At 34.3% G+C, this 22274-nt stretch overlaps 1 protein-coding gene across 1 annotated transcript; it reads left to right on the top strand.

Annotated features, from left to right (window-relative positions):
- The first annotated feature begins 17345 nt into the window (after window positions 1–17345).
- Window positions 17346–19203, top strand: LOC138885430 (uncharacterized). The gene is made up of 3 exons (XM_070166378.1): window positions 17346–17830; window positions 17930–18302; window positions 18811–19203. The coding sequence occupies exons 1-3, from the start codon at window positions 17346–17348 to the stop codon at window positions 19201–19203; spliced, it is 1251 nt and encodes a 416-aa protein (XP_070022479.1).
- The last annotated feature ends 3071 nt before the right edge of the window (window positions 19204–22274 follow it).

Here is a 22274-nt window from a genome sequence, read left to right as displayed (position 1 = left end):
GTACTCAATTAGGAAAAATGTCATTTCATGGTTGAAGAGGGTATAGTGTTGGATCACAAAATCTCAAAGCATGGAATTGAAGTTGACAAAGCCAAGATAGAGGTGATTTCAAGGCTTCCTCCCCCTATTTCTGTCAAAGGAGTGAGGAGTTTTCTTGGGCACGCGGGTTAAAAAACTACTCTTTTTTATATTCTCTCTCAAAAAAACTACACGCTTATTTTGGCTTACCTCACCCTTTCTGTCCTTGTATTTCTTCTTTTATATCTTATCTTTTGCTCTCATAGTTTAGGCAAAATTCTTGCAAATTATGCAAAAAAAAAAAATCAGGGGGATGAAAAGGTAAGGTTAATCTCACATCAGAGAAAATCAGAAGCAAAAACTAAGAGAGATAAAATATATTTCAACTTTGTTTTTCTTCTCTCTTCTTTTTTTGGTTGGATTGAATGAGTGGGTGTGATTGAAATTGGTTGAAAATACCTAAACTAGGCTATATACAAAATTTGAGCAAGATTAGAAGTGATTTAGACTGGTTTCAGGAAAAAATCAGGCCTAAAAATCCAACTACGACTTGTGTATATCACGTTGTATATCGTGTACATCAGTGTATATCACACACAATGTTTTAAGGACGTGTGTGTATATCACTTTGTATATCGTGTATACAACACAATTATTTTATGTACGCCATGTATATCCCATTGTATATCGTATATATAGCATAAATTTTCATGGATATACACAGTTACATATAATATACATGAAATATCACCGATGTACATAAAGATATACACAGGTTACAATAGGGGATACACATGTAGAGTCATCTTGAAATTGAGTTTTCAATCTGAAATGTGTTATACAAAGGAGGAAAATAAAATTTTAATAATTTGTTTTGATATACACATTATTATTATTATGTTATACACTATGATATACAAATAATATAATTACTAATTATTGATCAAAAAAGGAAAATAAATTTTTGATATAGCATGTTTAAGCAAGTTCTAAAATATCAAAATAATAAATATAATTGTGGGAGTAAATAATATTTTGGTATACAAACAAACTAATCTTTAATATACACAAAGAAGAAAAATAAACTTATGATATCTATTTTGGTATACACATGTCCGATGTGCTATACACTGTGATATACAAATAATACAATATTTTTATTGTGATATACATTGATATAAAGGCAGCAATAACTCTCTCTCTCTCTCTCTCTCTCTCTCTCTCTCTATATATATATATATATATATATATATATATATATATATATATATATATATATATATTTTTATACTATTGATATATAAAGAACAATATTATTTATATACAAAGAATGAAAATAAAATTTTAATATACATGTTGATATAGACAAATAAGAAAAAAAAAAGTTATAATATACATATTATTATTGTGATATATATTTATTGGCTATTTGATGCCAATATCTATAACTAAGGCTATTTTCTGCCAATTATATGAGTATGTTGTTATGCCATGCCAAAACCCAAACAAAAGACTGACAACTTCTTCAGCCCGTGATCTTAGCCAACATTAAAATTGCTCATCCCATGCTTTACTTTTTAGCTGCACATTTTTATTTTATTAAAGTTGCAAATAATTTAATTATTTTATCAACCTTTTGTTCAGTAATGCAATATCAAATATAAACAAAAAATCTAAGTATTCAAAAATATTCTTTCTACTTCCAGCTTTTAGGTGTGGGGAGGCTTGGTAAGGGAAAATCTTAAAATAAAAGAGTAGTATTCAATAGTTAATCACAATTGAAACAGAGCTATCGTTTAAACAACTATTTATTGGCCAACAGGAGATTTTGCGGATATCGGATACTTTCGTGCTGCCATTTAATTTTTGTCTTGTTTAAGGAATTTGTTCAAAAATAGTTTAGGAACATACTTGTCTAGTTGTCTTGCCAGATTGGTAAAGTTAGCCTTGTTCAGAAGTTATGTATAGTTATAATTCAATTACAATGAGCGAGTTCTTATTCAAATAACTTCAAAGCAACAGACTTTTTAGTGCTCTTAGCTATGCGTGTAATGTGTGTTTGTATATGGACTATCTCTAGAATTATTTTAGTATGCCTATAGGTTAAACCCTTGAAACACGTTGTTGACTGACCTAATTAATCCATCCCTGGACTAACTCCTTTCTACTCCAATTTGCTGAGGTTAGAGTATTTGATAAATGATAAAAAATGTATATTTTTGAGTATGTTTGCATATTATTTCTTATGTGAGTTGCGGAAGATTATATGTTTATAAACATATAATATGGTCATTACACGTTTATTGTGTGTAGGAATGAATTTGGATAGAAATTGGCAAGAATTGAATGAATTTGATGCAAAAAGAGTAGAGACGCAAGAGCTGGGAGCGTGCCACAATTGGTGCATTGCATGAAGGTAGGCGCGAAATGGCCTAGGAGATGAACAAAAAAAATAGCCAAGTATGAAGATTGGCACTGGACCTGGCACGCGAAAAAACAAAGAAGAAGAAAAAAATAGCTGGGGGCGTGCTAGAAGTCGCGCGTTGCACCAATTATAGCACGCGACCCATCGTGTCCTTTCCGAATTAGGAGAGATCAAGGATGCCCTACATCAATCATAATTGATATAAATACATCATAAAATGTCCTTTTGAAGGGGGAGACACTACTTTAGGGTAACACAATACCCAAAGAGGCGAGAACATGTTAGGAGCAAGGAGAAAGATTCAACCACGAGTTTTTCCTTTCTTCTTCCTATTTTTCATTGTTGGTTATGACTTTTTGTATTGTGTTTTCACATACTTTTATAAATAGCTAATTTATCATCTAGAGTTTCATTGAACCTTTTGGAGGATGAATACTTGTTACTTTTTAATAAAATTTAGCTTTTGATTTTCTCTATTTGTTTAACTGCGTTCTTATTTCAGTTGATTGAATGACCATCGATTGACTCTGCTTATTTATTAAGTATTGCTGGAGAAAGGATACATATTTATGTGGTTATTGAATAACGTCACTCCTAACCTATGTGAGAAATCAATACGACAGGTTTAAAAGCTGGATTAGAGATAACGAAACTTTGATGTGATCATTGTGAGCGATGAAAAAGTGCAAGCTAGCGTAATTCGAGAGAATATGACTAGTACATTATTGTAGTTGCTCGAGAGAGAATTACGATAAGTCGAATGCTCATGATCAGGAGAGAATACTTAGGCGATATTACAGGAGACGTAGCGGGAATGATTCCGACATTTGGGAATCATAGCTCTAGGCCTCATTAATTTAGTCTCCAACCCTTAGTATCTTACGTTGTTAGTTTACTACTTTAATTTGTTAATTAATTAGCTAGACATAAGAATCTTAATGTTTATAACTTAGGAATTGTTCGAGCTTGTATTCTTGGTGATAATAAACCAATTGTAGCGAAACCTTAGTTCTCTGTGGGATTCGACTCCGGACTCTTAGATCGGATTATATTTGCAAAGACCACTTATCCTTTTTAGGACTAGAGTTAGGCGTGATTAAATTTTGGCACCGTTGTCGGGGAACTAATGGTGTAGCTGTAGCTATAAATATTGCTTGGTGTCAAGTTTGAACTTTTATTTTGTTTTATTTTTAATTTGAGAGACAGGTCATCTTGGAATTATGAGAGTTTTGATGTTGATAATTCTACTTTTGATCCTCTTTATGCATATTGTGAAGACAACCAAACATGGCAAAATTATTAAAATATTTTCGAGAGTGAGTTATGTGTACCAACTCAATCTTATATGTGGAATGTATGTGATATGTGTGTTAGTCAAGATGACCACTTTTGTGGTTGTACTTCTATTTCTTATCCTCCCCCATCCCTTATTATGATAGTTCTACTTTTACTTGTGAAGTAAATAGGAATAAAGAACCTGGGGATGCTGCCCTAAATAAGAACAAAGATATGCTAAGGTGCCTTGTGGAATAAAATAATGACACACAATTACGGATACAAAGGCAAGAGGCAACTATTCACAACTTAAAGGCTCAAGTGGGCCAAATGGTAGAAGCTTTGAATGTTCAACAAGTCAATACAGTGGATAGTAGTTGAAAACAATATGAATTAGAATCAGCAGTTGACACTCTGATGGAGGAGGTTAGAGTAGAATACCAACAACCTAGCCAACTAGAATTTGAGGATGCCGATGTTGAAGACATGATTAGAGTCAGCCAAGGATAGTAAGGATACAAATTTTGCTGATTCTAGTGTCAATGATATTGAGGATGTTGAAAGTCCTGTAGTTTATGTATTTGAGCACATTGGTCCTCACTCCAAGTATTTTTCTATATTGTGTTTTGATGATAATATGAAAATAGAATCATCCAAGCCAATTGTGGAATCAAGGAATGAGGAACAAGGTCCTACATTCTGAAATATTTCGTATCAGAAAGACTGGATTACATACCTCATCTAAAGGCGAAGATGTGTAAAATAGTACAGTGGTTGTTTCAGCTAACTAGATTTGTTCCACCACCCCTGGAGAATAATCGAAAACCTAAAGCAAAACTTGGGGTTCAATTCATAAGCTCAAGGCGGAGATAGAAAATGGTTCACGTCGAGCCGCAACATTAAATCAAGCGCTTGTTGGGAGGCAACCCGATTTTATTTCTTTCTTTTATTTTTAATTTTTTGTATTGTATTATTTTGTAGTGTAATTTTTTGATTTTCTAGGAGCATGGGAAGCAAAACCATTGGAAGAAAGTAAAAGCAAGTGAGACGATTAGAACTAAGTGTGGGGTGACCACATAAAGAACTAAGTCTGAGATAAGACTGAGTACCCCATGAGTTGTTAATGCTTCGACCTTTGATCTACCAGAGAGTTTCTTTTACCCTCTTATATTTATAGGTGTACATTGGGGACAATGCACAATTTTAAGTGTGGGATGAAGATACTAATTGGGTTATTTCCTACGCTATTTTAGTTGTATTATTTTATGCATGTTGAAAAACAAATAAAAAGTAAAAAAATTATTAGGCAGAAATAATCCCTTTTGGTTTTTCTTATGGCCACGGTTCTTTTCCAAAGGATGACTCTTTAAACCGGGTAGCAATTTTTTTAAGTAGAGTTTTCAAAACTTTTGAACTTTTTTCGACGATGGACTTCTTATGCAGTTTTCTTGGGGGTTTAAAGTCTAAAGAAACATACAATTTTTTTTTCTTTTTGAACTGATAATGAAATGGGAAGAACTTGAGTGTTTGTGTTGTTGATATGGTTTATATTGAGGCTTAGATCCGGAGCATTTGCTCTGAGTACTTTCTTCTTGATTATAATAACTATATGCTTTGAGAATATATGTGACTTTCTTGTGACGCTTGGGCTTGTCTATTGACTCCTGTTGTTACTTCCTAGTGTTTGGATTATATGATGACGTGCTAGTTGCTTTAACTTGAGAGTCGGGTCTGAGCCGTCCTAAGCAAGTCATGTGTATTGTGTGAGGTGAGATTTTGGTTGTACTCTTTGCCATCCCTTATTAGTCTAGAGCATGCCCCGTCTGTGAGTCGAAGCGAAATGATTAAGTCTTGTGAGTCTAGGAAATGATATAGGCATTTTTTGGATTGACCCTTGAGTCTATTTGCCTACCAGTGATAGCATTACTCGTAGTCAACCCTTTTGAGCCTATAGTCCTTTTTTCTTTGGCACCCACATTACGAGTCAACCCCTATTTTGTTCTAAATCGTATCTTGTTCATCATTTACCTCCGAAAGCACTTAAATTGTTGAAAGATTAAGAAAACCTTACTAGCCGAAAATACCAAAATTAAGGATGTGTGAAAAAAAATACAAAAGAAACAAAAAAAATTACGCCTCCCATGTATTTATTCGGGCTAGTGAGTATCTATATCTTGATGTTCTTAATGAAGATGGGATTAATTGTATATGATTTCACGGTAAAACATTGAATTGGTCATGACAAGAATGTGCTTGAAATCGTGGTATATTAAAGTGCTTAGGAGGGTTAGTCTCTATTTTCTTATATATATATATATATATATATATATATATATATATATATATATATATTACCCGTCCCTTAACCTACATTGCAACCTATAAAGTCCTACTTTATCCTAGACTTTGCAAGCTTAAATTAGTCGAGTCTTACACTACGGGCAAGCCTATGGTACGAACTTGGGTGGCATATAAGCTTCTTTGCGAGAGTGAGCGAATTCTTTCAATATGTGAGTCCTTAAATTATACTTGAATTCATATTTTAGTGTGTGAACAATCTGGTTGCTCTATTTGCTTTGTTTGTGAGGGCACATGCTTTACGATGGATTGGTAAAGAACTCATATCTTTAGTTGGCACAAGAAGCGACTCATATAGAGGAATGTAGTGGAGTCAATTTTTGAGGTTAGGATGTTAGAACAATCATACAAATATTTTAAATAGTCTTGGCATTGGTCTAAAAATGAGGAGAGTATGAAAAGTCCTTATGTCGGGTTCTAAGTATTGATATAAAATCATTGTCATTGATATGATGCTTGAGTATGTTTTGGAATTGTGTTACTTGCCGATGTGCTTAAATTTAAGTTACTCGAGGACGAGCAAGAGTTTAAGTGTGAGGGACTGATAAATGATGAAAAATACATATTTTTGACTATGTTTGTATATTATTTCTTATGTGAGTTACAGGAGATTACATGTTTATAAACATATATATGCTCATTACATATTTATTGTGTATAGAAATGAATTTGGATGGAAATTGGCAAGAATTGGATGATTTGATGCAAAAAGAGTAGAGATGCAAGAGCTGGGAGTGTACCACAATTGGTGCATTGTATGAAGGTAGGTGCGAAATGGACTAGGAGATGACAACGAAGTATGGAGGTTGGCACTGGACCTGGCACGCGAAAGAACAAAAAAGAAGAAAAAATAGCTGGAAGCGTGCTAGAAGTCGCGCGTTGCACCAACTCTAGCACGCGACTCAACATGTCCTTTTCGAATTAGGAGAGATCAAGGATGCTACGTCAACCCTAATTGATATAAATACATCATAAAACGTCCTTTTAAAGGGGAAGACACTACTTTCGGGTAAGACAACATCCAAGGAGGCGAGAACACGTTAGGAGCAAGTAGGAAGATTCAACCATGCGTTTTTCCTTTCTTCCTTCCTATTTTTCATTGTTGGTTATGACTTCTTGTATTGTGTTTCACATACTTTTATAAATAGCTAATTTATCATCTGGAGTTTGATTGAACCTTTTGGAAGATGAATTCTTGTTACGTTTTTATATAATTTAGATTTTGGATTTCTCTATTTGTTTAACTACGTGCTTATTTCAGTTAATTGAATGGCCATCGACTGACTATGCCTATTTATTATGTATTGATTGAGAAAGATACATATTTAGGTGGTTGTTGAACAACGTCACTCCTAACATATGTGAGAAATCAATACGGCAGGTTTAAAAGCGGGATTAGAGATAACGAAGCTTTGATATGATCATAGTGAACGATGAAAAAATGCAAGCTGGCGTAATTCGAGAGAATATGACTAGTACATTATTGTAGTTGCTCGAGAGAGAATTACGATAAGTCGAGTGCTCATGATCATGAGAGAATACTTAGGCAATATTATAGGAGACATAGCGGGAATGATTCCGACATTTGGGAAAATCATAACTCTAGGCCTTCTTAATTTAGTCTCCAATCCTTAGTTTCTTTCATTGTTAGTTTACTACTTTAATTTGTTAGTTAATTAGTTAGACATAAGAATCTTAATATTTATAACTTAGGAATTTTTCGAGCTTGTATTCTTGGCAATAATAAACAGTTGTAGCTAAACCTTAGTTCTTTGCGGAACTCGACTCCGAACTCTTAGACCAGATTATATTTGCAGAGACTGTTTATTCTTTTTAGGACTAAAGTTGAGTATGATCAAAATTCTCTAATTTATGACATAGTTAATTAGTTGTGGAAGGTAACTTATTACTATCTTCAAGTTCATCAGTATGCAGGAATTTGAGTCATGTAATGGTCAAGTGGAAATGCCCTTTTAGGTGGGGAACAAAAACAAAACTCGACACCATCTTTGAAACAAATTGAGGTTAGAGACCATTTTCAAAAAGTTAAGTTTGGTAGCAAGTTTATGGAATCATCATATAGTAAAAACTTACTCCGACTCAGTTTACACTAAATTGCTAAACACATATAGATTTCTCTCACTTTAATCGTATTAACTAACATATAGTTTTACCTCATTGGATTATACCGAAACGAATAAGCTTTTACCAGCCAGAAACATTTATACTGAATTTAGGCTAACATTGTTGATTTTAGAGATTTTTATATTCCTACGCACTGTATGAAATTATATTACACTCCCTACTTAAGTTTTGCTATAATTATATTTTATACACCCAATTATCATTTATGTACATTTTAAAGGAATTAACGATAATAATTAGTGTTCTAAAATTACTCTAACATATCTTCCACTCCCCTACGTTTCTCTCTCCACATCCCCTCCCCCTCCCCCACATATCTTGCACTCAAGCACGATTTCACCATTGACAACCATTAAAAAGCTTTGAAGCTTTAAATTCGAATTTGGTTTTTTAAAAATATTATTTGTTTGAATTGGTGTTGTTGCAAAGTATTGGGAATTCTCTCTACATCTCTCTCTATCTCTCAATCCCTAATTCCAGTAATGTAAAGCAAAAGAAAAGAGAACAGCAATTTCACCATTGACAGTCATTAAAAAGTTTTGAAGCTTTGAATTCGAATTTAGATTTTCAAAGATCATTATTTATTTGGATTGGATGTTGTTGCAAACAATTGGGAATATGGTTTGGAGTTTATATCTCAATTTTGAAGGGTTTTGGTGAAGATTAGACTTGGTTTTGGATGAATTTCAGATTGAAACTCGAAGAAGAAGACATGATATACATTATATTTATGAAATTATAGTAAAATTGTAGAAAATTTATATTCTGTTGTTTATATATTTTTCTTTGATTTATTTAACTATTGTATGAAAGTTGAACAACATTGTATTAAAATTATATTTAAGTTGTATGATATTGTAGTTGTATATACCTGAATAGAAATAATGTATGAAAATTATAGATAAGTTGTAGATAAATTGTATAATATATAATTAGGTGTATGAAATTTATTTTTACTATGTATAAATTAGATACAAAATATACAAAAGACATATTGTATAAATTTTGTATAAAATTTATATTTAAGGTGTATGTTATTGTAGTTGTATTTAATTGGGTAGAAATAATGAGTGAAAGTTATAGCTAAGTTGTAGATAAATTATATAATATATAATTAGTTGTATGAAATTTATTTTTACTCTGTATAAATCAGATATAAAATATACAAAACACATATTGTATAAAATTTATTTTTAAATGGTATGACAATTATAGTTGTATATTACTGGGTAAAAGTAATGTACAGTTACATGCCACTATATGAATGCGCGACACAAAAAAGGTACCATTTTTAATTCGCTCATTTCGTATTTTTTTTGTTTGTGGCTCAAAGTCTGTATTGTTGTTAATCTAGAATGAAATAAAGAACAAAAACTGCCAATGATTACTTAATAAAATTTATTAGTTCTTATAGTTACACTAACTAAAAATAATAGGAGTATATCTTTTCAAGTATTTAATAAAAATGAACTTAAAATTCATATCTTTTCAAGGACCAGCACCCTTGCTCTGGTAATCAATTTTCTTCTCTCTTTATATTCTTCGATCTAATGTACCTGTCAATCATCGATTTTGACTTCAAACTTACAAATTAACGACTTGAGTATTGGAATCCATAAAAAAAGCAAGGATGAAGTACAAAAAGAGATCATATTATCTTTGTTGTACAAAGGGAAGATATACTCCACTACCTACTGTTTCTTGTTTTTTCTCTTTAATTCTGTCCAAAAAGGTCATATTATCTTCGCATTTATTGTGGAGAATCTGTATGTGCAGGTTGTACAGATAAATTTGTAAGTATTTGGACGGACGAGGGGAGAAAGAGAGATATAGAGAAAAGAGGGTAGAGAGGTGAGAATAAAGGAAAAAGGTATAACTAAATTCCTTGATTGAAGCATAAATAATGAATTTGGGAGCCTTTTAAGGTGGATTGTATATATATTGTAAATAAAATTTGTTTATGTCAGGTAATTAGCTAAACATAGACATTAAGGATAATAAAGTTTCAAATAGTGTATAGGAATGAAAAAATCCCTTGATTTTATTAGGAGGGTCTTTTAAGAGTCCGGAACCAAACTGTGGTTCTTTTGGACAAGTAGCACCTTAATAGGTGTAAAAAAAGATGACATTTTTATATATAGCGCCCAAATACTGGGCGCTATACATTAACGTTAATTGTGCCGTTAATGTATAGCGCCCAGTATTTGAACGCTATATATAAAAAGCTGACAGTAACAGGTATAGCGCCCAAATACCCGGCGCTATACCCTTTTTTAAAAAAACGAGCCGTCTTCTTCAAGACGACGATTCTGCTTCTTCTTCCTCAATATTTTGTACCTTTTTCTTCTTGGTCACCCACTCCCATACCCGCTGCCCCACTATTTAAATTTTTTTTGGGTCCCCCGTCACATAAAAGGTGAAGAACGTAGGTCCCACATTCGAGTAGAGCTTCGTATTATTGTTGATTCACACTTTCGGAGTCAAAATTTCAATCTATTTGCTTTCCAAAAATTCTAAAATCAAGGTATTTCAGTTTATTTTAAGTTGAAACTTTTATAATAATGCATATTATTTGATTTGTATGTGTTCTATTTCGGTTTGTGTTATTTTTTTTTCGAAACTAGTATGTTAAATTTATCCGGATTTAAAATTAGTGTTTTATAAAAAAATATAAATTTGTCAAATAAATTTGTCTGTTAATATCCTGATTTATATATATGTGTTTTCATGCCGTTTTGTGTTTTATTTGCAATTAAATTTATTTGTTGTTTATGTTTAGTTTAGATTATTTTTTAGCGTAGTAAAATCTAGACCTTTTTAGCGTAGTAAAATGTAGACCCTTTTAGCGTAGTAAAATTTAGAGCCTTGTAGCGTAGTAATATGTAGTATTTTAGCTTAGAATTCCTTTTGTTTAAGTATCTTATACTGGTAGTTGAAAATGCAAACTTTGTACAATTAAGTTAATAATTGTATCAACACACATAATTACTAATGTTAATTTGGTACCACTGGGTCTCAAAATATCGAGCCCAGAACTCATAGGTGTGTGTTTGTATATATATATAATTTGTACAATAACGTTATTAAAAAATATGAATTTAAATTATAAAACAAACACATAATTATTAATGATAGTTTGGTGCCACTGGGCCTCAAAATATAGAGCCTCGAACCCATATGTATATATATATAATTTGTACAATTAAGTTATTAAAAAATATGAATTTAAATTATAAAACAAACACATAATTATTAATGATAGTTTGGTGCTACTGGGACTCAAATATCGAGCTTGGAACCCATAGGTATAATTTTTGTATAACGCTAAAACTTGTGTATCTCAAAAAATTAATATTTAATATACAAAATAAAATATAATTAATGTTGTTTTAATTTACAGTTGATGACATAGACGCAACTATACATCCCGACCCTCGGACGTTGGATCTATTAGCCCTACAACTCCAGCATAGATCCGAGTATATATGGGACGGACAGTTGCTTACGCAGACTTTCCGGGCCAGTTGTGGGACTTTTTGAGTCTTAGAGTTCTACATCCCCGCGTGGTCCATTACCTGGAGGAGATGGGATTATATAGAATTATTAGGATTGGCTGGATACAGCTCGACTGAGCTTTGATCACGGCCTTGATTGAGCGGTGGCGACCGGAAACGCACACTTTCCATATGCCTATCGGCGAGGCCACCATCACACTCCAGGACGCTGAGATTTTATATGGCCTGTCCGCTGATGGCTTGCCAGTTTTACTGCCTACGACCATGAGATATTATTCGCGGCAGTCTTATTGGAATATACTGCACATGCTCACGGGTTTCAGTCCAGAGGACGAAACTATAGCGTCTGGGTCCATTCGTATGCAGTTGGTCCCCATTAGAGACCACCTGGAGCAGATCCACCATACTATCACCGACGAGTCAGCAGAGGTAGATGTACAGCGATATACGAGGCTGCTGTTGCTCCTTCTACTTGGGGGGTCTTGTTCCCGAACACTTCGGGGAACCTAGTGAGCCTCCATTTTCTGCATCATATTGGCCGGTTCGAGGATAAACCCATCTACAGCTGGGGTGGTGCTGTCATCTCATATTTGTACAAGCAGATGTGTCGGGCTTGCATCAGCACATAGAGAGACGTTGGTAGCTTTCTGCCGCTTCTACAAGTGACAACATATTCAAATAATATGTCTATTAGTTACAATTCTACCTAGTTATAGTTAATCTTATACTTTACGTCAACTTTGTATGTTAGGTTTGGGCCTGTGAGCGATTTCTACAGTTTCAGCCACCTCTATCACAGCTACCAGCTAATGTAGAAATTCCGCATCTCCCTCTAGCCTGTAGGTGGGTTATGCATCATACTCTTGCACGAGAGTATGATGCCCATCGTAATCTCCCTCTCTGTAGGGATGTGTTGGATCTGCTGGAGGACGCACAAGTGAATATCTAACTAAACTTACCTGTTATAGATTAACTTAGTGTTGCACATACTAACGGTTTGTGTTCTTATTTGATAGTTCATTTGGACGCCGTACAACGATGAGGTGATAGATACCCTGCCAGCGTATTGCACGTTTGGCCGACATATTTGGAGGGCTTCTGTCCCGCTCATATGCCTTGATATTGTCGAGTATCATGCCTCCGAGCGGGTATTTCGTCAATTTGGCCTGCTGCAGCCTATACTGAGTTTGCCTGCATGGCTTGCTTTACATTATGAGAGGGATGATCGGTCCAGGGCGGATGACACATTTATGGCATGGCTTGACGAGCAGTTGGGTACTTGGGACAGGCGAGGGGACTTAACCCCACCTCCGCAGCACTTTCCTATTCAATGTTATATGGCATGGTACCGCACTGTTTCCCAACTTTTTATCGGGAACCCAGTTCATCAGGCACACGGTCGGTATGTCCCATATGAGGGGAGACACGAGGCCCTGGTATGTTTTCTGTTATTATTAATTATATACCTATAATTTAGTGCCAAATATGTAGTTTATATTTTTTACTTTGTGCAGGTGATTGGATTGCATACCGTCTATCATATGGGGCAGCAGATGCAGAGTCATGTCCACGATCCTGTGGCTATACAGGAGTATAGTTGTCGATTCATGGATGTGGCTGCCCAGACACTGCAGCGAGCCCGATCGGATCAACGTTTGGCATGAGGCTGATTATATGGACCCAGCGCAGTACCAACGAGGTCGTGGTATCCCACGAGCTGGATGTACCCGATAAGCTGGTGGTGCTGGACGACGTGGTCGTGGGAGGAGAGGAGGTGGTCCCCAGCAAGGGAGCGTTGAGGCTCATACAAGCACCGTTGGTCTAGACCCATCCCACATTGCTGTCCGAATTTCATCAAAATCTCTTGTGAGAGCTTCCACATCTAGCACGGTTGGCAAGTTATAATGTAAGGAATCTCCCTTGAATGAAACGGCACTTCGGACTCATACACTCTTCGTCTAGGGGGGTCTCTCTTCAAATCAGGTCCTTACACCTCATCATGCGCATCACCATCCGTACGAGGAAAGGGTGTCTCGTCTCCGAATTCATCTGTATTGTTATCGTAATCACTGTTTTGTTCCTCACTCTGTGCATCTGCCATATCCCGATATAATACGTCATTTTCGGGCAATTGAGTGAGTACGGGTGGTTCAACTTGCTCGTTTTCACTGCACAACCAACAAAAATATAAGCTACTGAATTAATAAATGCTTTCTATATGGCTATATCACTTCACTTACAGGTCGTAATGTGATGAAATTCCATGATGGACGTTTTCAATTAGGTGATGACTACCGGATGGGCCACTTGTAAAATTCATATCCGGCCGGTCCCCCCTATTAAATATATGAGCGTTAATACAAATTCAATATACCAAAAATATACATAATTAACACAAATGAAAATTGAAGTTTACCACTCGTCTTGTGAATTATGGAAAGCAGGGTATAAATTATTTTCTCGCTGCTCATTCGCCGGCGGTGATAAGTTTAAATCAAGGAAAACTCTTTCATCCGGAACCTGTCCGGCAAAAACTGCTCCAGAATAACCACCCGATGACTGGGAGTTATCTCTACTACGCACAACCTCATTTTTTGGAACATCTTCAACCTTCACGTACATCTCCAACATTGTGATTACAAGAAATTCCCGACATTCATCCGGAGTCCTCAGAAATCACTCAAAGTTTCATCATCGTCGATGTTAAACTCTGATTAAAAAGCAACCCCTTGCGGAGTGACGGAATACGGATATCTTTCGGTTACTTTAAGTATCACTGAACGTTTTCTCACACTCATTTTTTTGCATAACAATGATATCAATTTATCGTACTCCATTGTAAGTGGTAATTTAACATGACACTGAGCAGGTAAACTGTAGCCCACGAAGTTATTCTCCATCACAACCTCACCCCCCCCCCCAATATAATGAAACTCTTATTCTACGCTCTTCAGACATAATAAAAAAATGCTGGAGAATTTAACAACAATAAACTTTTCAACAAGAGTATGAAAATGGCTAGCCGGGAAATTTCTACGCTATACACCTTTTGAATGAATTTCTATACAATTCTAACCTCTTTATATAGGAAACGGCTAGCCGGAATTTTTATTTTATTTTATATATAGCGCCCAAAAAGTGGGCACTATACGCTTTTGAATTATTGAAGTCAGGAATTATTGGTGGGGCCAGGAAAAAGGTATATAGCGCCCAAATACTGGATGCTATACATAAAGTTTTATGTATTGCGTCAAGTATTTGGGCGCTATACCTGTTAGTGTCAGCTTTGTATGTATAGCGCCCAAATACTGGGCGCTATACGTTAACGACACAGTTAACGTTAATGTATAGCGCCCAGTATTTGGGCGTTATATATAAAAATATTATCTTTTTTTTTGGAGATTTGCAGTCGTACACTATTTTTATGCCACCTTTTAACCTATACCCTGTTTTTAAAAACTATTGATTTCCTAACCAACTAACAAAAAATCCGTAATAATATGACAATTATACCCCTTCCAAAACATATAAGAGTCCGTCTCTCCTCCGTATTCCCAGATTCAAATTCCAGATCTCCTCCGTATCTGCTCCATCAGTACGCCTCTCCTGAGAACGCGTCTCATATCCAAATTTAAATTCAAATACATTGTAAGTATTCAAATTCATCTCCAGAATTCAAAATAGTTTTTGAATTATATGTTTTCTGATTGATTGATTGAAGTTGTTTTACAAACTTCACTGATATGCTGAATTTGCAATTCTAAATCTATTTGACGATGAATTTTAACATTCTAAGCTGAAGTTATTTAGTTAACGAGCTGGCAAATAACACAACGAAGAAGAGATTATATTAAATTTTATATGATTGTTTTATTGCTGAAGTTTTTTTTCAATAATTAAAAGCTGAAGTTTTCCTCGTACACTGGGTAAAAAACCATAAAACATAAGTTAAAATTTCATATTGCACCAAAAAAACTTCGGCCTAGGTGCTGAATGTTTTTAGTTATTACTTAAAAACTTAAGCAGGAGGGCTGACGTTTTCCTCCTACACTGGCTAAATTAAAAAAATCATATTGCACCAAAAAAACTTCGGCCTAGGTGCTGAAGTTTTTTAGTTATTACTTAAAAACTTAAGCAGGAGGGCTGAAGTTTTCCTCCCACACTGGCTAAATTTAAAAATCATATTGCACCAAAAAAACTTCGGCCTAGGTGCTGAAGTATTTTAGTTATTACTTAAAAATTTAAGCAGGAGGGCTGAAGTTTTCCTCCTACACAGGCCAAATTAAAAAATCATATTGCACCAAAAAAACTTCGGCCTGGTGCTAAAGTTTTCTAGTTATTACTTAAAAACTTAAGTAGGAGGGCTAAAGTTTTCCTCCCACACTGGCTAAATTTAAAAATCATATTGCACCAAAAAAACTTCGGCCTAGGTGCTGAAGTATTTTAGTTATTACTTAAAAACTTAAGCAGGAGGGCTGAAGTTTTCCTCTTACACTGGCCAAATTAAAAATCGTATTGCACCTAGGCCTAGGTGCTGAAGTTTTTTTCCCCTGCATTGATGAATCACCATCATAAAAAAACTTCAGCTAATATGCTGAAGTTATTAAGCTTATCTCTAAAAACTTTAGCACTTATAAGTTGAAGTTTTCTTTGCAGGATTCATTAATTATGTCATACATCTTTTTCCAAAAAAACTTCAGCAGAAGATGCCTAAGTAACTTAGTTTATTTGTAAAAACTTCAGCACAAACAACCTAAAAAATTCTTCTGTTCACTTTCCTAATACTTGCCACTAAACATGAATCTGCAGGATGAGTTCGATTTGCATTGTTATAACTTTCAATGAGAGTTGGACTCCTGATTTCAAATACTTGGATCATGATACAAAACTTGTTCTACTTAATAAGGACATATCATTCAATACTTTCCTAAAGAAAATTAGTGAAGTTGCAAATATTGATTCAACCAGATATGCATTAAAAGTATGGTTTGATATCAAACTAAATACAAGCAAAGGAATGCTTGTAACTTCAGATGAAGAACTCAGTACGTATACATTTTCTTACAACTGATTCAGCCTACAAGAATTACCATTTTGTCATCGAAAAAATATAACTTTCAGAATCAGCAGCATTTAACCAATCTCTTGCATATGCGATAGATTCAGAACCTTTTGCTGACTATCAACATGAAGTATGAGTGCCAATAATGGAAGTAGACAACGGGCAACAACCTTCTAACATTACATCTGCTTCAGAATACATAGTGCTGCAACAATTACCCCCTACTCCAATAAATTCATACCAGTTTGTCGATGACCAATAAAAAGAAGGACATCTAATAATGCAAATTGACAACCAACACACAATACAACAAAGCTTTTTTTCACCTTCTGCAATGATAAACAAAAATGAAGATGAAGTAAACATGGAGCTTATACCGATAACATCACATAGAATTGAAGAAATTGCTGAAAGTTCTTGTGCTTCTCAGAAATCAAGAAAAAGAGTGAGGAAAAAGGTGAAAGAATCTCCACCGTGTAAAATACTTAGGCACGATGCGTTGCTTGAGGAAGTAAGAGTTTGATCAATCTTTGAGAACAAACAAAACATGACTAAATTTTTCTACAGCTTGGAGATAAATCAAAAAGTTGAAGTCACTGCTGTTAGATCATGTTCCAAAAGATACGAGCTGAAATGCATAGTAGACAAATGTGGTTGGAATGTACGTGCTACCAGAATAAAAATTTTCACACTGTTCAGGGTGATAAAATATCATAACATCCATGAATGCTCGGTTGATGCAAGAAAATCAGATCAGAAGCATGCTACATCAAACTTTATAAGTGAACAAATTATAGAAAATGTTCGAGACAAAAAGATAGAGGTTACACCAGCCTTTGTAGAAAATGAAATGAAAAAGAAATTTGGAATTGACATTGGTTATCACAAGGCATGGTATGCTATTCAAAAAGTTGTTGCTTGCATAAGGGGAACACCTGAAGAGAACTACCAAATTCTTCCTTCATACCTACACATGATGGTGGCCAAACACCCACGAACATACACAAGCATAAAAAGAGATGCGCAGAATAGGTAAACAAAACAATACTAACCATCAGCCTGAAGTTTCAAATGTTACTATTTGAAAAACTTCACACCTTATGATTTGTTTTTTTGTGTTTCAATGTACAGATTTGCTTACTTGTTCTTCGCTCCTGCGGCATCAGTAGCTGGTTGGTCCTACTGTAGACCCGTTATTGCAGTAGATGCAATGTTTTTGAAGTCAAAATATCGAGGTGTTCTATTTGTTGTTGTATCAAAGGATGCAAACAATCAAATCTTTCCTCTATGTTTTGGTGTAGCAGATTCAGAAAACAATGAGGCATACATTTGGTTCTTCGGGGAAATGAGAAAAGCAATTCAAGTCCATCGTGAACTGGTTTTCTTGTCAGATAGAAACCAATCGATCGCAAATGGTATTAGAAAAGTTTTTCCTGAAGCTCACCATGGTATCTGTCTCTATCACTTTGAGAAAAATTTAAAGCAAAGACATGCAAAGGCCACGGTAATAAATCTTTTTCAAAGTGTTGCAAGGTCATACAAACGTGAAGATTTTAATCAGTTAATGTCCCAACTCAAAAGTATTGACAAGAAACATACAATTACATAATGGAAGAGCCTCCCGAGAGATGGGCTCGATCGTGGTTCCCACGGCGACGTTATGATATGCTAACAACAAACATAGTAGAATCAATGAATTCCGTTTTACTAAAAGGGAGAGAAATGCTTATTTTAAGAATGTTAGATTTCATCCAAGAAAAGCTGGGAGAGTGGTTTTATGAACGGAGAAAAAAGGCAAATAAAACTTTTCACAGAGTATCAATATGGGCAGAAGAAGAGATGACTAAGAAGATGGACTTGGCTTGCAAAATGTTTGTGAGTATATTTATTAACTTCAGCTTTTTATATCTGTTGTAGTGATTTACTGCTTACATTTAAAAAGTTTCATACTTTTTCTTTTTGAAGCAAAAATACACTAATATAATTTGTCTTAATTTTTTATTCCTTGTTAGGTGTTCAACCTTGACTCAATGTTGTTTAGAATAAATAGTGAAGGAATTGAATTCATTATGGACTTAAAGAAGAGAACTTGTGACTGCCTGGAATTCCAACTTGATGAATTGCCCTGTCCACATGCAATTGCTGCTATTAATAAGAGATATTTGCAGAAATCTGATTACAGCTCAAATTGGTATTCAAGGGAAACATGGTTGAAAACATATGAAGGACATGTGAATACCGTGGGAGATAAAAAATCATGGGAAATACCACAAAATGTACAATCTGAGATCACAAAACCTCCCGATGTAGAGATTTTACAAGGAAGAAGACAAAAGAAGAGGCATATACCTGCGACTGAATCATCAGTACCATTCAAGTCTACCAAATACAGTCGATGTAAATAAGTTGGGCATAACAGAACAACTTGCTTGTCTTCTCCAGCACCTCATCCATATTACAAGAAATACACTGAAAAATACTCCAAGTTTCAATAATCCTTGGTCTGAATTTAGACTTTCTTTATTGTATGACATAATTCAAATGTAATTTTTTTCATAGGAATAAAAAAATAAGCTCTTGGACAATTTTATATACTGCTAAAGTACAAATCACTCATTTTTGTTGCGCAGGCTTACAAGTTTTGTTGCATTTTAAAAAAGTACGCAATGACTTCTGCGAGAAAAAACTTCAGGTTACAGTATGTGAAATACATATCCTTAAACAAACACACACACACACATATACAAACACTCACACACACACATGCGTACAACACACAAAAAGAAAACGTATGTACAAACAAAAGTTGTAGCATCTCTAAGCAACTAAGAAGTATAAAGCAAATACCAACAAATAACAAGGATAATGCAATAGAAAGCTAAGAACAAAGAGGGTGACAATTACATTGATATAGAAAGAGGTAAGAACAACACACATTTACAAACAAAACTTCAGCTCTCCGGGCTGAAGTTATACAAAATTAACCTAAAAACTTCAGCTCTATGGGCTGAAGTAAACAAAAAGCATAGCATTGAAAACATAAAAAAAGGATTACAAACACTAACAATCATCACCATCATCATCGTCATCATCACAGTACTCCTCAATTTCTCTAAATATCTCATCATCATCACTATCTGAGATAACTATAGGGTAGTCGGGCAAAAGACTACTGAATCCAAGAAGATCAATCTTTAACTTGTTGAATTGATCACGCAACTGACTTTGTTCGACGATTACTCTGTCCATAAGAGAAAGAAGAGTCTTCAGGTTGTTTTGCAGCTTGGAATAGTCGTTAAAGCTGGGAAACTGAAAACTATCAAACTGCTGCACAACCTTGTCGAACGAGGTTGAATAACTTCCACAACTACGTTCCATGTTAAGCATGTTCTGGAATGATTGATTGGCAAAAAACTGTGATCTGATTCTCTCCCAATCAGCCTTTATTTTGATCCCACAAAAGCATAAGCTTAGACATAGATTTGTTATTGTACCACTCACACTTCAAACTCTCCCACTTATGCATAATTTCATCCATATTAGGCTTCCCACTTCCGCTTGCACCAGACATTTTTTCTTTAACAAAAGCTGAAAGACTAAGGATGAATACAAATTTAAAGAAATATGATAGAACTCTATAAATGACTATGAAATTTTCAAGTGAAGAGATTGTTAATATAGACAAAGAGTTCAACTAATCAATTTAATATCTATAAATGCAAAAGTAACTTTTCAGCTGTTTTTACTGTTTACGTTCAGAGAAATTGAATGAAACAAGATAAGTAGGTGGTAAAAACAAGTATGTTGTCAATGCAAAAAGAAATGTAACTTCAGCCCTAGTAAAACCCACAATTTTTCTATAGTAAAAAAAACTTCAGTCTGAAAAATAACTTTTAGGATCATTTACTATATGGTCAAACAAATTTAAAAGAAAGATGAAGTAGTTGACAAAAGACAAAAATTAGATAGTAAATGGAAAAAAGATAAGTATCAACTTAAAAAAATACCAAAACATGCTAACGTTTTTGTCCTAAAGCTATTTCGAAAAACTTCGGCCCAATGTGCTGAAGTTTTTTAGTATATTTCCAAAAACTTCAGCACTTGATCAGCCTAAGTTTTTTGTTGGATTCATTAGTTTTTGTCCTAAAAGCTTTTTCAAGAAACTTTGGCCCTATAAGTTGAAGGTTTTTAGTATATTTTCACAAACTTCAGCACTTGGTCAGCTGAAGTTTTTTGTTGGATTCAATAGTTTTTGTCCTAAAGCTATTTCGAAAAACTTCGGTCCAATGTGCTAAAGTTTTTAAGTATATTTCCAAAAACTTCAGCACTTTATCAGCCTAAGTTTTTTGTTGGATTCATTAGTTTTTGTCCTAAAGCTTTTTCAAGAAACTTCGGCCCTATGGGCTGAAGTTTTTTAGTATATTTCCAAAAACTTCGGCACATGTTAAGTTGACGTTTTTCTATTGGATTCAATTGTTTTTGTCTTAAGCTTTTTCAAGAAACTTCGGCCCTATAAGCTGAAATTTTTTAGTATATTTCCAAAAATTTCAGCACTTTATCAGCCTAAGTTTTTTGTTGGATTCATTAGTTTTTGTCCTAAAGCTTTTTCAAGAAACTTCGGCCTTATGGGCTGAAGTTTTTTAGTATATTTCCAAAAACTTCGGCACCTGTTAAGCTGGCGTTTTTCTAGTGGATTCAATTGTTCTTGCTTTAAGCTTTTTCAAGAAACTTCGGCCCTATAAGCTGAAGTTTTTTAGTATATTTCCAAAAACTTCGGCACTTGATCAACTGAAGTTTTTTGTTGGATTCAATAGTTTTTCTCCTAAAGCTTTTTTCGAAAAACTTCGGCCCAATGTGCTGAAGTTTTTTAGTATATTTCCAAAAACTTCAGCACCTGATAAGCAAAAGTTTTTGTGTCGGATTCAATAGTTTTCTTATGACTTTTAAACAAAATTTCAGCTCAAAAAGCAGAAGTCATGCTTAAGTTTTTTCAAACAAAAAATGTACTTAAAATTCATGATAAAAGACACAAACATATTTGTATGATAAAAAAGTGAACTAAAAAAATAATTAATGTATATTCACAAAATCCAAATTATGTACAACCAATCCTCTAATCAAAAAATTCACACAGAGTCTCTTCAAAATCTCCATAATCATGTCCTTCTCGTTCTGCAGGAGTTTCATAGTCGCTATCTTTTTTTCACTTTCTATGAGCCCAAAGATTGGCAGCCAATTCTCTCCTGAATGCCAATGCATGACTTTGATCGAAATTGAAGACATCTTCTCTCTTCAACCGAATATCAATAAACTTAAGAGCAAATATACCACAATCAACACTGCAAAAGACACATGAAAAAGAAATTAAAGAATAGTTAACTCAAGGGCAAAAAATAATAAACATAAGATGCATGGTAAAACATATGTGAAACATGTACTTGGTAGTCTGTTTCGGTGTATTCATCCACTTAATTTG

The sequence above is a fragment of the Nicotiana sylvestris genome, chromosome 2 (assembly GCF_000393655.2).
Source record: "Nicotiana sylvestris chromosome 2, ASM39365v2, whole genome shotgun sequence".
Taxonomy (NCBI): domain Eukaryota; kingdom Viridiplantae; phylum Streptophyta; class Magnoliopsida; order Solanales; family Solanaceae; genus Nicotiana; species Nicotiana sylvestris.
This window is presented reverse-complemented; position numbering and strand designations above follow the sequence as displayed.

What these genes read in the sequence shown, in the direction of transcription:
- LOC138885430 (XM_070166378.1), top strand. Translation starts at nt 17,346, where the DNA reads ATGACTAAATTTTTCTACAGCTTGGAGATAAATCAAAAAGTTGAAGTC. An exon ending in AAAAGAGATGCGCAGAATAG is followed by an intron (nt 17,831 to 17,929) that starts GTAAACAAAACA and finishes TTCAATGTACAG; the next exon opens with ATTTGCTTACTTGTTCTTCG. An exon ending in AAAGACATGCAAAGGCCACG is followed by an intron (nt 18,303 to 18,810) that starts GTAATAAATCTT and finishes ATTCCTTGTTAG; the next exon opens with GTGTTCAACCTTGACTCAAT.